General features: G+C 44.3%; 2 protein-coding genes across 2 annotated transcripts in view; one reads left to right on the forward strand and one right to left on the reverse strand.

The window, feature by feature from the left end:
- Window positions 1-7,533: 7,533 nt before the first annotated feature.
- LOC121689804 (NLR family CARD domain-containing protein 3-like) overlaps window positions 7,534-22,907 on the forward strand; it is a 120,801-nt gene continuing 105,427 nt past the window's right edge. Inside the window, exon 1 of the mRNA XM_042070009.1 lies at window positions 7,534-7,549. The gene's annotated coding sequence lies outside the window, so the exon portion shown is untranslated. The remainder of the gene's footprint in view (window positions 7,550-22,907) is intronic.
- The window catches only part of LOC121689837 (macrophage mannose receptor 1-like), a 5,000-nt gene continuing 727 nt past the window's right edge, over window positions 18,635-22,907 (reverse strand). The window contains exons 3-4 of the mRNA XM_042070074.1: window positions 21,747-22,088; window positions 18,635-19,279 (exon numbers count right to left, since the gene is read on the reverse strand). Of these exons, the coding sequence (XP_041926008.1) occupies window positions 19,266-19,279; window positions 21,747-22,088 (356 nt within the window). The 3' untranslated portion in view covers window positions 18,635-19,265. The remainder of the gene's footprint in view (window positions 19,280-21,746; window positions 22,089-22,907) is intronic.

The following is a 22,907-nucleotide window of genomic DNA, read 5'->3' on the forward strand; positions in this document are numbered from 1 at the left end:
CTAGTGTGTTAGTTACAGTTTTGTCATAACTCCCTGATGCATTTTTGCATTTAGAATAGCCAGAGCGTGAACAATATCGGGTGCCTATGGACTAGGCTTGGTGAACCCAGCCTGATCTGCCCGCTATTTATTTTTTGATTTCTTAAAAGATTGAGGTTGGTCTGGTGAAAGCCAGACTAGCCATGGACCTCAGTTACACAATGCAAGGGAACATGAATCAGCCTATATTTGCACGAACAATAACGGACAACAGCTCTTTGGCCCGTTAAAATGTGTATGAACAGTCTAGCGACGCATTTCATCAAGGCCCATTTGGACATGTCAGTTATTTGCACCACTAGATGTAAAACAGCATTTTGTTTCAGACTACTGTTACTTAATTTGTGCATAGACAATAAAGTATTACATGAACTAAAGATGACTAAAATCTTATGTAGAAGAAGAAACATTCACAAAAAATCCATCCATCCAAAAATGACCTTTGTTTTTGATAGCTGTTGAAAACGGCATGGAACTGACAGAGATGTTTTTGTTTATAAATAAATAAATAAATAACATTATGCTGATACCTTTTGCCTTTCCCAAATACAATGTAGCCTGCAGGTGTAAGTGACCTTTCAATCCAGTTGCAATGGATGAACTGTGATGAACTGCCCTACTTGTGATTGTTTAGAGATTTTAAAGATTTTATAACAATGCTACATCTTCTTTGGCTATTCTACAATCTATTCACCTTTTCAGCACCAGTAGGCTACTTTCTGTGCAGCCGCACACACACACACTCAGGCATGCCAAACAAGCATACACAAAAGTTTCAAGAGTGGGTGATGGAGTAAAATATGGAGACAAATTGAAGTGTGATTTATTTTCGCGGAACGGATGTACAGGACTGAGCGGCGGTCATATTTTGTACCGCTATGCGGTACATCTAGTTTTTGTAAGGGTTGATTAGTGCTTGTTTTAAGTTGAACTAGTGCTTAACTACAGTACTAGCTACTACCAACTGAACTTAACTATTGTTAACTAGAATGCATTGCATAGTACATAACTATCCAAAAGTCCAAGATTAGGATCTGTTTATGTTCCCGTGTTAATGAATTAACATATGACACAAATCCACAAGATGTATGCTATAATTTTAGTCAGGCCTACATATAGCCTGCAACCTATACTGTACGATCTGTTTCTTTAAGTTGTGAAGATTTGTTAGTTGTATAGTGACACCTACTGGGCAGATGCATTAAATGTAGAAGTCATTGTTCATTGAGAAAATAATCAGTATCACATTAATCTCTGAATAAAACACTCACTTTTTCTAAGATATGCTTTATATTTTGTGGCTGGTCTTCTTGATAATCACTTATACAGTATTTTTGCTCATCCATTGTTAAACCTTGTACACATCTTGAGAAGCCAGAATAAACAGTTAAGAGAAAAAATAAAGGTAGAAGGTAGCATTTACCCATAATCCAAAGAGGTAGAAACTTTGCTCTAAAGGATGGAGGAGACTCTAAAGGATGGAGGAGGGACCGGTACGGGTGGTGTAGTCCATAGGCACTGATCCCGTCGGCACGGTGATGGTACGGGTGGTGTAGTCCATAGGTGCCGATACCGTCGGCACGGTGATGGTACGGGTGGTGTAGTCCATAGGCGCCGATACCGTCGGCACGGTGATGGTATGGGTGGTGTAGTCCATAGGCGCCGATACCGTCGGCACGATGATGGTACGGGTGGTGTAGTCCATAGGCGCCGATACTGTCGGCATGGTGATGGTACGAGTGGTGTTGTAATCAGTTGCACCACAACGCCCCCAACACATTTTTTCTTAAATTGAGGGTTCCATTAGGTTTTACAATGTGGCATACAAAACACACATACAGTACACATGTGAGCTCTAGGGATTAGAAACGGTTCAAAGAATGAAAATTTAAAAAGGTAAACAAACACAATTTTTCGATGGAAGTAACGGAAAATGAGAACAAAATCGATTTCACTTGTTCCTGAGTGAAAACGTTATTTTCAATTTTAGATAACCGGTTAATAGCGGCATTTATGGTTCCGATTAACCTTTAGATAAATACCGCTATTAACCGGTTGTCATTCCAATTAACCTTAAGATAACCGGTTAATAACAATATTTATTATTCCAATTAACCTTTAGATAACCGGTTAATAACAGTATTTATCATTTCAATGAACCTTTCTGTGAATATTATTCAAAAGTCCATAGGCTTGGAAAGCCACCTGCCCACACAGTGTTCCCCAGATCCCTTAATGGATGAATTGAGTCAGATGTTATGAATCAGTGTCTCAATACGCTAGACCAGTGGTCCCCAAACTACGGCCCGCCACCTCATTTTGGGTGGCCCCCCAAAACATGTCCGTGGTATATAGCATCTGCCCCGCATGGGAGTACGACATCGTCAAACTATAACCTCCGTAATTTCCCCCATTCATTCTCTATGGCGAGTCTTTAAAACAATACACATGTAATACTCTTTTTGTCCACTGGTGGTTGTTTTGGCGCTGTTTCGCGTTTGCCATCGAAAACAGAATGAAATGTAGGTAGGGCTGCCACCTGTCCAGGATTTTCCTGATTGTCCAGGATTTTCATGGTCTGTCCAGGAAAAAAAAATAAAAATCCTGGACACTGAATGTCCCGGATTTTTGTACATGAACTAAAACTAAAACATTTAGGATACTCAGTCTATTTTCCCACTTCTGAGAAACATTTAGGATCTTCTCAGTCTATTTTCCCACTTCTGGGAAACATTTAGGATACTCAGTCTATTTGTCCCACTTCTGAGAAACATTTAGGATACTCAGTCTATTTGTCCCACTTCTGGGATTTGACTGGACCTGAGCTGAGTCGCTGAGTCATGAAGCACTTGCAGGGCTGCTGTTGGCCATTTGGGTGCACTAAGCGAAATGACTATTTAAATAATGGCACAAAAGTTTACCTCAATACCCAGAGGAAACAAAGCTATACCTGTCGATTACTGTGCCTGTGTTTTAAAACATTCAGTTCAAAAGAAATGCTTGATGTATTGATTAGTGGTACAATGTCATATTTTACTTTTTGCCAAGATAATCATTGGATGGGCTGTTGTCATTTTGATGATTGAAAACATCATCAGTCATCATCAATTTGATGTCTATACACTAGATTAGTTGGTAGTAGAACTACTGTGTTAGTACATTATACGCACTTTTGCATTTGTGATTGTGCCGTTAGTAAAGGATATACCCATGGCTGTGGTGATGTGTGAGTGTGGTGTTAGTAAAGTATATACCCATGGGCCATGGCTGTGGTGATGTGTGAGTGTGGTGTTAGTAAAGTATATACCCATGGGCCATGGCTGTGGTGATGTGTGACTGTGTTATTATTAAAGGATATACACATGGGCCATGGCTGTGGTGATGTGTGACTGTGTTATTATTAAAGTATATACCCATGGGCCATGGCTGTGGTGATGTGTGACTGTGTTATTATTAAAGGATATACCCATGGGCCATGGCTGTGGTGATGTGTGACTGTGTTATTATTAAAGGACATACCCATGGGCCATGGCTGTGGTGATGTGTGACTGTGTTATTATTAAAGGATATACCCATGGGCCATGGCTGTGGTGATGTGTGACTGTGTTATTATTAAAGGATATACCCATGGGCCATGGCTGTGGTGATGTGTGATTGTGGTGATAGTAAAGGACATACCCATGGGCCATGGCTGTGGTGAGTCTCACTCGTGCTGTATTGCTTATGTTATGAAATTATTAGCAGGACAGAAAGTATTAGCAGGTGCTATGAATCAGATCCATACCATACTACATTGCACACCATATTGCATTGCCATGATGCATCTCTCTGTGCACATCCATTTACATTAGATGCATGGGATTGCTATCCACTGAGTCCATTGAGGGACTAGTTAGAGGATCGCTTCATAGATTTTAAACATGATGGTCTCACTGATGGATCAAGACAAGCCCATAAACACGATTTGCAGAATGAGCACTTTGTGACAGGATTGTTGAAATGAATACATCTTACCATATAATGGAATCAAACAGAAATAGATACCCGTCATCTCCATGGTCTGTGGTAATCTACAGTATATCTGTTTTGCCCTGCACTGCCCCCTGCAGGACCTAAAGAGCAATCAACAGAGTTATGTACAGCACTATGTACAACAGAGTTATGTACTTGTTTATCAAAACAAATTGTATTAAACTATGTCAAAACTGCAGTTTAATGCACGTGCGGTTCACTTTTTAAATGTATACATTTAGTTTGAACGGAATGCCCATGCCATTCTGCTGTTCAATACTGAAATGCTTTCTCTAGGACAGGGGTCTCAAACTCAAATGAGCTGGGGGCCACTTCTGCCAATGTTATCTGATTGGAGGGCCACATCAGTGAATAATACAAAAAAGAACGGCTATTTCCAAAAATGCAATGTTTTTTTTTTTTTTCAAATACTGTATTTTCAAACACAAAACTACAAACCGAAAGTGCAAGTATTTTAATCTATTTTTAGACACCTGTGCTAGCAACCTTGTAGCTTATAAATAAAGTAATGATAAAATAAATATTAATACAAATTATAAAAACAAACAAAAAAGCATAAAAACAGGTAGGCCTATGTGTGTGTTTCACACCAAATAAAAATATTTTCCTCTCATAACTTTTTTAAACCTGGCAATAGGCGTCAGGGTTAAGAAAGCAACACCATTGGATTTCAAAATGTCAAAAGGCCATGGCTTGAAAGTGGTCAGAGATAAAGTCTTACTGTAAATGTAAAAATATTTGAGTATAAACAAAAGTTTATGAAGGGTACATTTATCCATCTAATTTGCCACTGGATGGCAAGCACCTCAAATTATGCAGCTGTCAGTAAATACTGGATGAACATATTTGAGCAGGTTTACTTTCTTTTTTGTCATATTACCCACATAACAAATTAACAGGAAAACACCTAAGATGTCGGCCTATACCAACAATAGTAAACTATTACTGGCCTATAACCACAAGGCCTACAATAAACCTGGTCAAATTAGTTCCTATCGAGGGTGACTTTGTAGTTCTGCAGAGCCCTATTTCTACTAGCCCTGCGGTCTGTACCACGTCCATTACGGACACCATCATCACAATTACCACTGCAACCTCCGAGCTACAGTATGTATGTTGGGCAGAGGGTCGAAATAAGCATGGTATGCTTAGTGGACACCGTCGTATACACGCAAAGACACCTTCATTCACAGACACACTGTGACTATCACTGTCAATAGACGATCGATCATAATCTCCAAAAGGATATTCTCCTTCAGAATCAAAATAGGTGAATAACATAGCCTATCTAAGACTTCATCACACGTGAACGTTTTTCAACATTTGGTGTAGGCCTATTTCTGCTTCAATTTGTGCAAAACTATGACCTGCATCGCGTCATTACAAATGCTCGTCTTCGTGTTTCTCGCGTGTAATACAAGTATTTCCTGAAAACTTTGTGCAGCGATTTTGGGTTTGAAATCAAGCTCTGGATGTCTAGCAATAGTGGAGGAGAGTACAAATAAGATTTGTCACCGTACTTGGATCTATCGTCTATTTTAATCAGTATCGTTGTTTGTCGCAATTAAAAATACCCTCAAGGGCCGGATTACATTATTATTTTGACATACGTCGCGGGCCGGAATTGGGCCGGACGCGGGCCAGGAGTTTGAGACCCCTACTCTAGGAAACACTTGAATCTGGCTGTAATCTCCATGCTACTCTATCTCTTCATGCAGCCATTTCGATGTGTGTGTTTGTACTATGAAGAATATCCCAGCTCCATATGGGAGATAATTATTTTATTACCAATATATGGTATAATTCTTTAAACCACAGCTCATTCCATCATTAGAGGTCTCCATCACCTCCACTTGTGAGGCTTGGAGGGAAGATAATCTGTAGTGCAGTTGGTGAAAATCGGATGAAATTTGTGGCCTGTGAAATTATTTCATACCTTTTTACGAAACCCAAAAAGTCAGGGACACTTTCTGAAGCCAAACTCTCATCCACTCAGTGGTCAGCTCTTGTATTTGTGCTTCTGACGTCAGAAGAAAAGCTGGATGTGTTTGATTTGAAGAAGTACAGCAGGTCTGATGAATGTCTCTTAAGGCTGCAGCTAGTAGTGGAGGAATCCCAAAAGGCTCTGTGCTTCTGACTTAAGAAGAAAAGCTGGATCATTGCTTATCATGAAAAGCGTATCATTGTAGGTGCAGGGATGTTATAAATAGAAACGAGTAGTGGGAATGTGCCCTTGTGCCCCACTGGAGTGTCTGTCCTCCCCCAGGCTTGCATTAAGACACCGCTGTTACAGTTTGTACATGTAGTTCCCTAATCAAATTCCCCTCCACACCACACATGAACTAATTTGCAGGAGGAGTTGGGTTAGCCGGAGGAGTTTTCAGCAATGATGAGGTTGAGCGCCTCATGCGCTGGGCCTTGTTTCTTCAGCCACACAACCTGGTTATTAAACATATCCGGGGTGTAGACAATGTGTTGGCTGACACGTTGTCTCGCGCCCCTGGAGATTCCAGCTAATTGTTTATTTGTTTGTCTCTTCTGTCTGTTTACATTGAAAGCTCTTCCAGTGGCAGGGGATTGCTGGCTGGAGAGGTGTGTGGCGAGGAGGCGGTTCTCGAAGACTGTTCTTCTGTAGCTCTGGTGAATGGTTGCAGGTTATTTCCTGGTGTTGGTGGTGGGTTTTCTGAACCAAAATGATTAGTGACCGATATATAAATTTGTAGGCCCTCTGTCTTTATGGGGGGAGATGTTACGGACTCGCCCATTACTCCCTCCCGCTGGGCTGTTTTTCTTATCTTCTCACCACTGCATTTATACTGACTAACTTACTTCTATTATCCACTTATTTACGTTCAGAGCTGTCAAGTAACAAAGCACAAATACTTTGTTACATTACTTAAGTAGAAATGTTGGGTATCTATACTTTACTGGAGTAATTATTTTTGAGCCGACTTTTTACTTCTACTCCTTACATTTTCACGCAAGTATCTGTACGTTCTACTCCTTACATTTTAAAAATAGCCTCGTTACTCCTAATTAATTTCGGCTTGTTTTTATTCCGGTTCCGTTAAAAAAAAGAGAAGTATAAATTCTGACACCCTATTGGTTTGTACGCAATCCATCACACCACCTGCACATGGCACAAATCACATCACACTCCAACAAGGACATAGCAAACGTATGTAGCAAAGTAGCCTACAAAGATGTCAATGGCAGAGAAGAGAACTTCAGCGAATTGTCTGATTCCAAAAAAATAATTCAGTGGAAATGCATGGATTCCAGTTTCTTCCAGTAGCAGCAACTGTTCCATGCATTTCCACTGAATTATTATTCTCTCTACAGCCTGTAATGGTGCAGTAATGGAGAGGAAGGCCTCTTGCACCACACATGAGAGACCTGCAGTTGAGTGGGAATTCTTCTCTTTTGGAGGATCCCAACTGTAAACTGGAGAAACTAACTGTAAACTGGAGAAACTAAAGTGAGTCTCACACACACCAACCACTCACACAAACACAACACCAGGGTACCCCCAGAATTGTCAGACCTAAATTTAAGACTTTTTAAGACCTTTTTAATACCACTTCAGATTAAATTTAATACCTACATCGCACCCATTCAGATAGAATAAATAATATTAAAGGTAAGATTAAACCTCAAATAATTACTATTTACAAGTGTTTGAACATGCCAACATGAACATGACAGCAGTGCAGTGGCAACGCAAAGCTTTGTCGCGGTAGTAACGTGACTGAATGTCCCGCTTCATGGACACATTTACACGGAATAGAACCTAGTTGATTTCAGGGATTAAAGTGAAAAAAAAAAATCGTTTGACTGAACTTTTTTCAGGCCTTAAGTCATACGTTGTTGATATCTACCTATAGAGATAGAACCCCTTTTGCGGTCACGACCTATTGGTTTTTAATGTACAAAAAGATGCAAACAGCAATGTAAAGCACCAAATAAACACCAAAACGAGGCTACAGGGTACTCTTAAGTTACTATATAATTAATGCCACCTACAGATGAATGCGTAGAACATAACAATCCTATGGTTTGTGTACCCTGTAGCCTCGTTTTAGCCGCCAATGGCCGCAATGTGAATAAGGCAAATTGAGAGTGTTCTTGGTTGAGATTGAGTTTTCCTGATGAACAAAACAATATTTCAATACCATCCTTGACCATTGCTGATTAGCCATTGCTGTTCTTTTCTACTGCAGCAATATTGTAGCAAGGCTTTAACTTACACTCTTATTTAATTACTTCAGGCCAAAAGTGTCTAAAGGGGAGATTTTTTTTCTTGTTAATATACAATTCAACACCAAGTAAAATCTATAAAATCAAGTTTGCAAGACTTCACATTTCCTCATCAAAGTAACGAATCAGAACAGTCTAGATATTGTTCATATTTCAATTTGTTGCCTTATCCGCATTTAATGAAAACATGGTAATTTTGAATTTTACAGACAACTCAGTTTTCCAATGAGCAGCAATACTGTGTGTGCTCATGCAGGAGGTCTGAGCATCTGATAACGACAATCTGGCGCTTTTGTCTTCAGCAACAGATTGTATAAGGTTGACAAGAGGTTGCGATATGGTGAGGGACAGGTCGTGTTGCGCTATGAAAGAACATGCGTAGACTAGCCTACTTTCTGAGCGCAAAAACGGTCAGCTATACATAAACGTAGCCTACCTCTGTCATGGTGGCTAGTTGCACCAGGTAGGGAAGATGTCCTGAAGTGCACGAATGTTAACCTTATGGTGGTCTTCTCCGTGCTAAAACGTTTTCCTATTGCATCCATAAACAATTTTCTTGGGTAACACTTTATAATAACTACACACAATTCATCATTTGTTAAGCCTTTGTTAGTTATTAGTTAATGGTTTGTTCATCATTAGTAATTTCCTGTTCATACATAATTTATCATCAGTAAAGCATTTGTTCACACAGTTATAAATGGTTTGTTCATAGTAAATAAGCCTATCCAAAAAATATGTTTGTAAGTACATGATTTATACTTAATAAGTAATGAAACAACCACTTATAATGAAATCATTTTCTTATTATAAACTAGTTGCAAACTATTACAAAATGCTTTGTTCATCATTTGTAAAGCATTGTTTCTATGCTAATTCTCATATATAAAGTATTTGTACAAACAGTTATAAATGGTTTGTTCATAGTAAATAAGCCTATATGTAAAATATGTTTATGAATTATTGTTAATACTTAATAAATTATGCAATATACACATGCACTAATGATTAGTTAGGGTGAGGATACATATTTTATAAACCACTTCCTAATACTATAATTCATGATTAACTCAGTGGTTAGTTAATGATATTTTGTGAGCTTATCTAAAGTGAGGACTTTCTATGCCTTGCAACACATTTTCAAATGTTATAAAGATTACATTCACATTCATTCATTTAGCAGACAAGCGACGTACACATGTCAATTAAATTGAAGGCCATTGACGTAACAGTGAAAGCCAGGAATCGAACCCCCAACTTTTCAGGCTACTGCATGCTAGTCCAGCTCCTTACCCACTATACTACCTTGGCCCAGATAGAAACCCCTACAACGAGTTTCTGTTCTTCTACTACACACTGTTATTAAACATCTGTAAACTATTATTAAATGCTGTATTCTTCATTTGTAAAGAATTATTCCTACATTAATTCTCATCTGTAAATCATGTTTACACACAGTTAAAAATGGTTTGTTCATAGTAAACACACATATCTATATTATATTTTTGAATTGACTGTTGTAATACCACTGGGCAGAGGTGTAGTGGATAGGGAGCTGGGTTAACATGCAGTAACCCATAAAGTTGGGGGTTCAAACCCCGGCTAAATGAATGAATGCAAGTGTAAACTTTATAACTCATTTGTAAATGTGTTGCAAGGCATAAAACGTCCTCACTTTAGATGAGATCACAAAATATCATTAACTAACCACTTGTAACTCCTGAGTTAATTATAATTATAGTATTAGAAAGTGGTTTATAAAATATGTATCCTCACCCTAACTAATCATTAGTGCATGTGTATGTAACAACTGTTAAATAATGGAAATATTACTTAATCAAAAACATATTGCATAATTTATTAAGTATTAACAATAATGTATTAAACATATTTAAGATATAGGCTTATTTACTATGAACAAACTATTTATAACTGTGTGAACAAATGTTTTACTGATGATAAATTAGAAATTACTAATGATGAACAAACTATTAACTAATAAGTAACAGAGGCTTAATAAATGATGAATTGTGTGTAGTTATTATAAAGTGTTACCGTAGACTCTTTTTTTCTTCCCTGCTGAAAAAAACAGTCTGATCAGCAAAAGGTGGTTTGCTTGTTAACCAGCTTGTTTGACCACCCTATGATGGTTGACCTGCTAGACCAGCAAAACTTTGCGAAAACATACCTTCAGCTGTTTTTCCCAGCTTATGATGGTAATTCAGCTGGTTTTGCTTGTCGTACCACCTCAAGCTGGTCATTTTAGCTGGTGTTGCTGGTCTATAGTGCTGGTTTAACTGGCCATGCCAGCTTATGTTGGTCATTCTAACAAACCAGCATGACCAGCTTGACAGGCTGGTCACCAGCATGACCATCTTGCACCAGCTGTATCCCACAAGACAGGCTGGTCACACCAGCATGACCGGCTTCTTCAGATGGTCACGCCAGGATATCCAGCTGGTGGCCCAACCAGCTACACAAAGACCAGCTAAAACCAGCTGCCAGCATAAGCTGGTTTCTAGCTGTTTTTTTCAGCAGGGTTGGTATAACCTTCATAACAAACTAGGAGGTCTCAATCTAAACGTATTGCTATATGATAATTACAACAGTGTTAATAGCCTCCTAACAATGTTAGGCTAACATGCTGTCTGAATATGTTAGTTATAATGGCAGAATAGTTGTAGAATAAGTATTCATATGGCCAAACTTCAGCACAATATGTCACTTCCCAGGATGCTGTGCCACACAGCTCTGTACAAGTGGGAGATGGGCTCCCTGTTCTAAAGTGAGAACTGTCTCCATGGCAGCAAGCACATGAGCATCAGTAATACGGTGGTGGTGGTGATCCCGGGGCTGTGTGTGGGGTTGCCCACGGTGATCTGGGCGCTGCGGGCGCAGGGTGCCCACCAACGGGACAGAGGCTGGGTGATGCCCTCCATCCTGGACCCGCTGCTTACACACACACTCTCTCACACACACACACACACACACACACACACACACACACACACACACACACACGCATACATGAACTCAAGCCCACAAACTCACACACACAATCTAATGCACAACACTCTAATTGGCATGGTTTTATTTTTATGTATATTGAGCTCAATGCAAATCAAACCAGCTAATAGACTAACTGAAGTATACTGCCCTCCTAATGGTGTGCATAACCAAAATTAGACAGCCAGCCAAACTCCCTGAATGATAACGCGAGAATCAGGATGTAGCGTCTCAAGCTCCAAGTTTACTGAAGACTCTTTGTTGTCAGACAAGGTGTAAAACTGAAATAATACAGAGATAAAGCCGAATGAATTTCTTATATATTTTATATATTACTAAAGAATGAATATTGAGCCAAATTTACATGAATTATAATGTAATGATCTGAGCCTAGCTGTTCATGACTGTGCTCCCATAATGCTGTTCGGTTGATGTGTTATGTTGAATGTTAATGTTAACCATGCAAGTTACCAATGTTGTGCGTCCTGACTGTCGTGTTTATGTTTATAGTTGATAACAGTGTTCATAACCGGGTCTAACTAACTAAAATGTTTAGTGCTGGAGCATAAGGGCCAGGTCTGGCCCGGCATTATGCGTTTGTGTGTTTTGGTGCGTAACCAATAAAAGCCATTCTAAGACAACTGTGCAGTTTGTTACATTGGTGTCAGAAGTGGGATGCCGACCCCTACTGGACGGGAGGAGAAAGCTGCGACTGATGCCCTGGCGATGATGAGTTTCCTACCAAGACGGCTCTTCGACAGCGCGCTCGCCCATGGCCACCTGCTGGGCCCAGCAGACGGAGCCAGCCTGCAGCGGGACCGTGACGGAAGAGACCCGCCCCCGGCCACAGGAGGGAACGAACCGGGCTGATGGCAGCATCCCGCCACTTGAACCCGCTCCACACGGGAGCGATGGAAACCGGCCGGTCCCCGGTGCGACGGCGGCGGTAGAAGGGCGCCCCAGCGTAAAGTTGCCCCACTGCAATGGCGAAAGGCCGCTGGTGACATACCTGGAACAGGTCCGGCTAGCAGCCGAGCTGAATGGCTGGTTGGCGAAGAGAACGGGCGTACAGGTGGCGTTGGCTCTGGAGGGGGAAGCGCTACAAGTATTAGAAGACCTGCCACCGGCGGAGCAAGTAAGCTGGACCGCAATCGAAGCAGCGCAATCGAAGCAGCTCTGCAACGACGATTCGGCCAGAGAATCTTCATCAGCGACGCCAGAGAACAACTAGCTTCCAGACGGCGGCACAAAGACGAGAGACTGGGCAAGTTCGCGGCTGACCTGCAGCTGTATGCCCGGCGGCTAAAAGAACACCTTCGCCTGAGCGCCCCCAGCTCGCTGTCCGTGGCCCTCGCGGAAGCCAAACGGGTGGAAAACATCTTCCGCACAACAGAGTCGAGGCATTGCGTACGCCAGACATCGATGGAGGAAGACGGGGAGGAACTGGAGGTGACGCGGCAGACCACGGCACAGCCACCACAACGCCGCCCACGCGAGTGGAAGAGGCTGGCCAGCGGAGACGGATACCACCGGTGTGACGAGCCGGGACACATCGCATGGTACTGCCCAGCCCCGGCACCCCTCACGCTCGCGCCCCAGTTACTAAAAGAAGGTGGCACGGCGGGAGGGGCTATGGATTGCATACGGCTGGGCCGGCTCGGCCAAACCAGAGGACTGTATGTGGACTGCACGCTAGACGGGACTCGCGCCTTGATCGATACTGGCTCCACCATCTCACTTGTGCGCCCCAGTCTCTTACCCGGCACGCTGGTAGCCAGACCCAGAGGCTGGGAAAAGACAAAAACACGCATCACCACAGTTACCGGAGAGCGAGCGGAACTGTATGGACAAAAAGTGGTGTGCGTGTGCATCAACGGTGAGACGGCGAACCGCCGGCTTTGGTTGGCTAGCATTCAGGATGATTGCATTCTCGGCCTGGACGTGCTAGAGAAATGGGGGGCTGTGGTGGACATTTCCCGGTTCACACTACACTTGGGGACGAGCAGCGTAGTGTTGCACATGGCGGGGAAAACAGCATGAAGTGCGGAGAGCTGGCGCGACGAGGAACTCTCCAACTCGCTCCACACAAGTCCGCAGGAAGCGAACTCGCAAAGAGTACTCGTCATCCCAGACTCCGCCCCTCCCCACACAAGCCCGCGAAACTCAAGCCCGCGAAAACAACAGGTCTCATCCAGGTCCGCTCGCTGAGGCCGCCACTGCTCAGCTCACGCGGGAGGAGCCAAGAGAGCGGGTTGAGCAAACACCATTCTCCGCTCAGAGAGCGCGGCCCTCGGTAGAGACAAAGCAAGCCGTAAATGAACTCTGCACTCGTAGCTGTGAGGGGCTGAGTGAAGCACAGGGTAGCCAGGTGCGGAGACTACTAGCAGCGTACACCGACATCTTCGCCGCAAGAGATGAGGACTGCACCCGAACGAGCCTGGTCCAACACGATATCGACACCGGAAATGCCCGGCCCATGCAACTTCAGCCTCATCGCTTACCGTTCGCCAAACGACAAGCAGCTGAAGAAAAGATCAAGGAAATGGCCGCGGCAGGAGTGATAGAGCCAAGCAGTAGTCCCTGGGCTGCGCCGGCTGTACTCGTCCGGAAGAAGGACAGCTCGTGGCGGTTCTGTGTTGACTACAGACGCCTCAACCAGGTAACCCGGAAAGACTCCTACCCGCTCCCCCGCATTGACGATGCGCTGGACAGCATTGCCCGCTCCTGCTGGTTTAGCTCGCTGGACTTACGCAGTGGCTACTGGCAGATTGAGTTAGCCCCGGAAGCTCGGCCGAAGACAGCGTTTACCATCGGGCAAGGGCTGTGGCAGTTCCGGGTACTTCCGTTCGGCCTATGCAACGGGCCAGCGAACTTTGAGCGGCTGATGGAGCGTGTCCTGGCGGGCATTCCACGAACATGCTGCGTGGATTACCTGGACGACATCCTGTGTCATGCAACAGACTTCACCGGTGCCATAGGAAATCTGGAGAAGGTGTTCGACGCCATACGAGGTGCTGGGCTCGAAAAAGTGCCACCTGTTCCGGAGGAAAACCGGGTTCCTGGGCCATGTTGTGGGGGCTGCCGGAGTGGCCACCGACCCAGCTAAGGTGGAGACGGTGAGACGTTGGCCTGTTCCACGCAACGGTGCTGAGCTGCGGAGCTTCCTGGGCCTGGCGTCATATTAGCGGTGCTTCATTCGGGACTTTGCTACAGTCGCCAGCCCGCTGCATCGATTGACACACAAAGGCCAGCTCTTCGAGTGGACACGAGAGTGCGACGCGGCATTCCGGCGGCTGCGGAGGGCGCTATGCGAGGCCCCGGTGCTCGCCTTCCCTGACCCTCGACTGCCGTTTATCCTGGACACCGACGCCAGCGATGTGGGCGTCGGCGCCGTCCTCTCACAAGCAGGCGAGCAGGGCGAGCAAGTGGTCGCATACTTCAGCCGCTCACTGGACCGAGCGGAGAAGAATTACTGCGTGACACGCAGAGAACTGTTGGCTGTGGTGGTGGCAGTGCGCCATTTCCGAACCTACCTCTACGGCAAACGGTTCCTGCTGAGAACGGACCACGCGTCGCTCACCTGGCTGCTGAACTTCAAAGAACCAGAGGGCCAGCTGGCTCGCTGGTTGAAGGCGCTCCAGGACTACGACATGGAGATTCGACACCGGGCGGGTCGCCTTCACGGCAACGCAACGCCAAGTCCAGGCGTCCGTGTGCAGCAGACCAGTGCCAACACTGCCACCGGAGGGAGGAGAGGAGCCTGGCCGCGGCTCAACCGGAGCCCGCTCGTCGGCTACAGGCTGCATCACCGCTGGCAGAGAGAGAGAGAGTCGCTGTTTTCAACGCTAGCCAGCGTCGCGCCAACGAGAGGGTCAACGCTCACCAACAGCACGCCATTGAGTGAGCCAATGCTCGCCAGCTTCACGCCAGCGAGAGTGAACGCTCGCCAACAGCACCCCAAGGTCGTCTCGCCGCCTTCCGCTATCAGCTACAGTGATCGAGAGACCGGAGACAATGCACCGCAGCCCAACGCCACAACGCAGCACTGCAGAGCGGCAGCTGGGGCCACGGACGCGCAGTCGCCGGTGGACGTGATGTCGAGGGAGGAGATCCGGAAGGCGGTCAGCGACCGCCATGGACTGACGTATCAGCACTCGATCCAGAGACCAAAGCGATTTATTCACAGTGGCCGGGAATAGTAGCACGTCAAGGACTGTTGTATAGACACTGGCGAGCTCCCGATAGGCAATCTGACATTTTCCAGTTGCTGGTTCCTGCTGGATTACGAGCCTGTGTGCTGGAACATGTGCATGGGGCAGTGGGGGCGGCTCTTTTCAGCATTGCAAAGACTCTTCGTCGGCTGAGAGGCCACTTCTATTGGCCGGGATGCAGGCTGGACGTTGAACTGCATGTTCACTGCTGTGACGCCTGCACAGCGAAGAAGGGCCCCACGCGATGCTCGCACGCTCCGCTGTAGCAATACGCAGTCGGGGCTCCCATGGAGCGGGTAGCCGTCGATGTCATGGGCCCACTGCCAGTCACAGAGAAAATCGCTGCGTGCTCGTGGCCATGGACTATTTCACTAAGTGGCCGGAGGCGTATGCGGTGCCAGATCAGAGCGCCCACACGACAGCGGACAGACTGGTCACTGAGATGTTCTGCCAGTTTGGGGCACCGGAAGAGCTCCACAGCGACCAAGGGCGGAATTTCGAGGCAGAGGTGTTTGCTGAGGTTTGCCAGCGCATGGGCATCCGGAAAACGAGAACGACACCTCTGCATCCACAAAGCGACGGGCTGGTGGAGCGGTTTAATCGGACTCTAGCAGTGCAGCTGGCCATATTGGCCGACCGCCGACAAAAGGACTGGGACTTACACTTGCCCCTGGTGCTCTGGGCATATCGCACAGCGGTGCAAGAGTCAACGAAATGCACACCGGCAGCTCTGATGTTCGGGCGAGAGCTACGCACGCCAGTGGACTTTGTGTTCGGTTCGCCTCCGGAAGCGGAGATTGGAGGTAAGCCAGGGCTGGAATACTACAAGCAGCTACGCGAGAGACCGAGTTGGCCAGGCAGGCCATGAGTGAAGCTGATATACGTCAAAAGCGTGCTTATGATACGCGCTGTCGCGGCCAGGAGTTCCAGCCCGGCGATAAAGTTTGGGTGTACTGCCCGGAGAGAAAGAAAGGCATTTCCCCGAAACTCATTAGCCAGTGTGTCGGACCGTGCGATGTCTTAGAGAAGCTGTCTGATGTGGTCTATCGTGTGAGACTGATTAAGCGTCGGAGAGTTGTGGCTCTCCACCGTGATCGACTGGCCCCTTGCTTGCCCGATGCTTTCTATGGCTCAAAACAAACAGATGGTGACGGATGAGAAGACCGCTCCATGATCTGCTGACCTCTTTATTAACTGGCTGGAACATGTGTTAAAACTACCTCCTGTTTGCTTTTTCCCTAAATCTTAACTTCCTGCTGCATTACCACATTTGACCACAATACCAAACAGGGGGCGCTAAAACACCCAAACTTCAAAACTGCCTGGGAGGCAGAACAATGCTAATCTCTAGGGTATGTGATGATGTGCGGCTATTTTATTTCCAAAAGCCAAGGGAACTTTATTATTATATAAATTAAGAAAGTCCAATGTGTTTGAGGGTGATCAAGCATAAGACGCTTGTAGTGACAGGGCCAGGACTGGTGATGTGCTAAAGGGAGTGAGTGTCATGGTGAAGGTGCAAACAGTAGTCCAGCCAAAAACTAAATACACTATATAAGTTAAATTAAGAAAGTCCAATGTGCAAACAGTAGTCCAGCCATAGTCCTTAGTTATGTGTGCCTGGCAAGGTGCTCAAGAGAGTGAGTGAGTGTCATGGTGAAGGTGCAAAAAGTAGTCCAACAGTGCAAGAGTAAGGTCTAGAGACCAGCATAAATAATATAGACAAATAGGGGAGTAAAGCGTAATGTAGACAAGGTAAAATAAAAAACTATTTCAGTGCAAAGACAGGTTGAGGTAATAGGGTTATAGCCATTCATTCATTCAGTATTGTATCAGAAGCCTTACCGCAGCCATTGATCATGTGTGCTAATATAGCATGAAAAAAACAGTGTAGCAGTAAAACAGTAGAGAAAACATTAGGCTGTGTACAATAGTAGAACAGTAGTAAAACAGTAGTAAGCAGTAGTGGGCAGTCAGTACTCAAAAAAACATGGACATGGAGAGGGTGGAGAGGCAGACAGACTAAGCAGAGAAGTCTATCTCTCCTCTTCCCTTTAGTGAGGCATTGTACAGTTCAATGGCCCTAGGAACAAATGACTTCCTCAGCCTTTCAGTTGTGCATGGCAGTGAGCGAAGTCTCCAGCTGATCAAGCTCTTTTGGTTTTTGATTGTGCTGTAGAGTGGATGACATTCATTGTCCAAGATGTTGATCAGTTTGTTTAGGGTCCTTTTGTCAGATATTGAAGTGATGCACTCCAGTTCAGCTCCCACTACAGAGCCAGCCTTCCTTACCAGCCTGTCAATTCGCCCAGAATCCTTCTTCTTTGTGCTTCCTCCCCAGCACATTACTGCATAGAAGAGGGCGCTGGCCACAACAGACTGATAGAACATCCTGAGGAGCTTGCTGCACACATTGAAGGACCGCAGCCTCCTCAAGGTGCTATACAATCACGAAATATAACATGTAAAGTGGCATGGTCAGGCTGCAGTAGATGCATGTTAACTTAATCTTTGTACTGGTATGTGGAATTACATAATCCACTTCATAATTATTGTCCTGAGCCTTCTCTCAGTGGACCTGCTGGAGCTGCTCTTGAGCCATTTGTAGTGCAGCAGATTCTGCGTGGGGACTTCTGTCAGTGGGGACACTTTGATGGGTGGAATCTGTGCTCTCTCTACTTCAGGGAGAGCCTCTGCAGTTTCTACTTCCACCAGCTGGTGGCGCTAGAGGGTGTACTGTCTGTGACTCACCCTCACTGCTCAGGGAGCCTCTGTGTAATTATATGCAATCGTGTTATGCATTTATATTATTGTCTTGTTTAGTTCAACTGTGTCCCTGTGACTTAACCATGTTCCTTTAGTTCAACTGTGTTCCTGTGACTTAACCATGTTCCTTTAGTTCAACTGTGTTCCTGTTTCTCAAATGATGTATGGCTCTGACTATGAAAAAATACTTTTTTACAGTTTGGGATACAGTTTTATCCCAAAATGTTTCATTGGGTCCCAAATGAAAATGTACACCTGTTATCATCCACAAATAGACCCTTGGTTGTTATAAACACAGCATGCACAAGAAAATAGACCAACCATCATGCTGATCAAATTCATTTTTATTATATAGTAGCATAGTATTATATAGTAGCATAGTAGCCCATCTGTAGATTCTACATATCAGAAATCATACTAATCAGAAATAGCCATGTCAGGAACAGCTAACATTCAGCACAGAATTACACTTTAAAAGTTGACAAACTGTACTTTTGTCCTGTCAAAACATGATATAATTGCTAACAAACACAACACATTAAAATTACAGTATTAAACTATATCAATTTATTGACTTATTATCACACTGGAAGAGTAAATATAATGTAACAGTAACATATGTAGTGAATGTGAGAGTAGTTGTGTAGTTGTGTATGATTAAATGAGTGGTGTATGATGGTAATAGTAACATATGTAGTGAGTGTGAGAGTAGTTGTGTAGTTGTGTATGATTAAATGAGTGGTGTATGATGGTAATAGTAACATATGTAGTGAATGTGAGAGTAGTTGTGTAGTTGCGTATGATTAAATGAGTGGTGTATGATGGTAATAGTAACATATGTAGTGAATGTGAGAGTAGTTGTGTAGTTGCGTATGATTAAATGAGTGGTGAACATGAATGGGAGCTGGAGGACCCTGAGAAGTTTCTCCAAGGCTGCTCTGGACTGAGGAGGATTCAGCCACACTGCTCTGTAAGAGGACGTGAACACACACACACGCACACACACACACACACACACACACACACACAATTAGACTGAAGTTAAAGCTACACAATGTAACTGGGCAGTTCCAGCGTTATGGATGTGACAATTGGACTCATATTGGTAAACAAAATGCCTTAGAGTGGGGGCAACATTAGTATCAGTGAATTAATTTGCATAACTTTTAATGTAACCTCTGTCCTCTGAATACTGAGAAATCCTCAAATTTCATATAATCATTTTCATCCTAAGAATACAAGACATTTTATCAGCGTTATGGATGTGACATGAAATAGACACACTTTTGTGAGAGATTACAGGTTTTCTACAAACTCTGTGAATTTTAAAGGAAACTGCCGAAACTATGATATATGTAGCATGAAGGAGACTTGAATGAACACAAAAAGTGTTTTTGAAACTATGCGTCATTTTCCTAATGCATTATGTAGGAAAAACTGGCGTTATGGATGTGACGGTTTCACGTTATGGATGTGACGTGTCTGAACCAGTCCTCGACAAACTACATAAAACACATTAGTGAATTTTGATATGAAACAATTGAAATAGTAATCATGAAAAACTAGCGATGAAATTATTGCTTCCTCAGTGCCCACTAAGATCCACAGGAAGAATCAGGACAACAAGTCATTTAAAATATAAAAAATTAATTAATTTTTTTCTTTTACCGTCATCAATTTTGGTCAGTGATTCCTGGGTTACTGAAACACCAGGGAACATGAAATTTGGTGGCCACTCCCCCACCGCACTAGGTTAAATGACTAGCCCTACCTGAACCGTTGCACCCAAAATGACAAAATGTATGGTATGTTAGTCTCAAGAGCCCGCATCAACCTAGCCCATACCCACTCATTTGTGATTTGCACACATAAAGTACATGCACGCACACGTGCGTGCACACACACACACACACACACACACACAGTCGCACACATACAGACAGGCAAGCACACACACACATAAACACATACAGACAGGCAAGCACACACACATGCACAAACACCCACCCACACAAATGCACACACATAAACACACACACACAGGCACACATATGCATGTGCGCATGCAAACACACAATACACACAGGCACGCATACGCACATGCACACACACAGACACACACACACACACACACACACACACACACACACTCTCTTATAAACAAAAGCAAACTCACATATGCACACACTCATTTACATGCACATGAGTTGCAGGAGTAGGAGATGGAGACAAATTGACAAGCGTGGTTTATTTTTGTGAAGAGAATGTGCAGGAGAGGCGGTCATATTTTGTACCGCTATGCGGTACATCTAGTTTATTGCTGCCGTTACTCATGTTACTCTGTGGGTATTAGCTACAGAGGACCTGACACTTCAAATGCTGGCATATCGCGTCACATTTAAAATTAAACTGTGTTAAGCAGACGTGAGCGGCAGGCTGAACAGATCTGCAACAGAAGGAGGTTGCTATGTTAACTCCAGCTGCAAAGTCAGCCATCTTCACCAGCTAACACGATAATCCAGTTACTGTACAACAACAGTATGACAGTTACGGGAAGATAATCGCTCAGATTTTCAGATTTTTATTAGGCCACTTGAAAATAGGCTATGGCTAGGCTTATCACTGGAGGTATTTTAATATTATGTTTGTTTTGCTAATGCTTAGGCAAGGCCTCCCTGTGGTTTTGATCAACCTAATAATCTTTGAAATGTCAATTGTAAACACTAAGGTGAAATGCGTTTGAAACTGACATGCCACCAGAACAGACGTTTATTAAAATAAAGTCTCCAGTCTTGTAAAGTCACATTATGTAACATCCATAACGTCACATCTATAACGCACCATTAAAGGTTTTAAAAGTAAGAAAGGGGCACAATTTGTTCACCACACTTTACATTTATATAAATCAGCTTTGCACAGACACTATGGACATTGTCGCATCAACACTGTATGTGTAGCATAAACTTTTCTTATAAAACGTTATGGATGTGACATGGCCATGGAACTTGCTGACTTAAAAACAAAAGCCTTACAAATGTAAGGAGTTGTGCTCTTAAAGGCAAGCTGAGCATAGACATTGCTCTACCATTCCCTTGTCAATCTGGAATTTGTCAAAGGATACAATTTGTTTGAACCTTGAGTCCATTTATCCACTTTTTAAATATGTATAATATTACCATGTGAAAAATGTTGTTTCTGTATGGTTACACACCATATTTATGATGTAAAAAGAGTGTAATTCTCCATCAAATTCAATCAGATCATTTACAAACAATAAAATATAGACCTAAATGAAGATTTTAACAACAGTTCTATTTGCGTTTTCACAACTTTTTTTTTCCATGGTAAGGATGACCTTTGCATGGAATTGCCCAGTACACATTTCCTCCATTGAAGGTTCTCTTTCAGTCCAGAACAGAGCAGAGACAGACTCACCCATAGTGGTGCAGATGAAGTTGAGTTTGTCGGTCTTAGTCAGGTTGCTGACCCACAGCCCCCCTCCAGACTCCACTGCCCCGACTCTTTGTTGGAAGGACCCCTCTTGCTCGTGCCCTTGGGTCCAGTTGCTGTAGCAGACGGTCTGTCCACAGACCCAGTACCAGCCCACGCCGTAGGAATGGAGCAGGCCCAGCCACGCGTGAGCAGTGGAGGCTCCTTTAGCCCGCGCCCTCACCCAGCGCTGGACCCGCTCGGACGTCACAGACACCAGGTCCACATGGTGCTGTCGGCAGTACTGCAGCGCCTCTCTCTTATTCTCACGGACCAGAACCAGCTTGTCTGGAGGGGGAATACAGAGAGAGAAAACTGATGCCTGCTCAGTGCTGGAGTCCTTCTGAGATTCTCATTTTATCTGCAGCAACTAAATGTGCGTGAGTGTGAGTGGCCACCATCACAGAGAGGACGTCACTAGGAGCTAGTACCACCATTACAGAGACAGCACCATCACAGAGAGGAACACCATTAGGATCTAGTACCACCATTACAGAGACAGCACCATCACAGAGAGGAGGACCACCATTAGGAGCTAGTACCACCATTACAGAGACAGCACCATCACAGAGAGGACCACCATTAGGATCTAGTACCACCATTACAGAGACAGCACCATCACAGAGAGGACCATTAGGAGCTAGTACCACCATTACAGAGACAGCACCATCACATAGAGGAGGACCACCATTAGGAGCTAGTACCACCATTACAGAGACAGCACCATCACAGAGAGGACCACCATTAGGAGCTAGTACCACCATTACAGAGACAGCACCATCACAGAGAGGACCATTAGGAGCTAGTACCACCATTACAGAGACAGCACCATCACAGAGAGGACCACCATTAGGAGCTAGTACCACCATTACAGAGACAGCACCATCACAGAGAGGACCACCATTAGGAGCTAGTACCACCATTACAGAGAGCTAGCACCACCATTATGAGCTAGTACCACCATTACAGAGACAGCACCATCACAGAGAGGACTATTAGGAGCTAGTACCACCATTACAGAGACAGCACCATCACAGAGAGGACCACCATTAGGAGCTAGTACCACCATTACAGAGACAGCACCATCACAGAGAGGAGGACCACCAT

This window comes from Alosa sapidissima, chromosome 18 (assembly GCF_018492685.1).
Source record: "Alosa sapidissima isolate fAloSap1 chromosome 18, fAloSap1.pri, whole genome shotgun sequence".
Classification (NCBI taxonomy): domain Eukaryota; kingdom Metazoa; phylum Chordata; class Actinopteri; order Clupeiformes; family Clupeidae; genus Alosa; species Alosa sapidissima.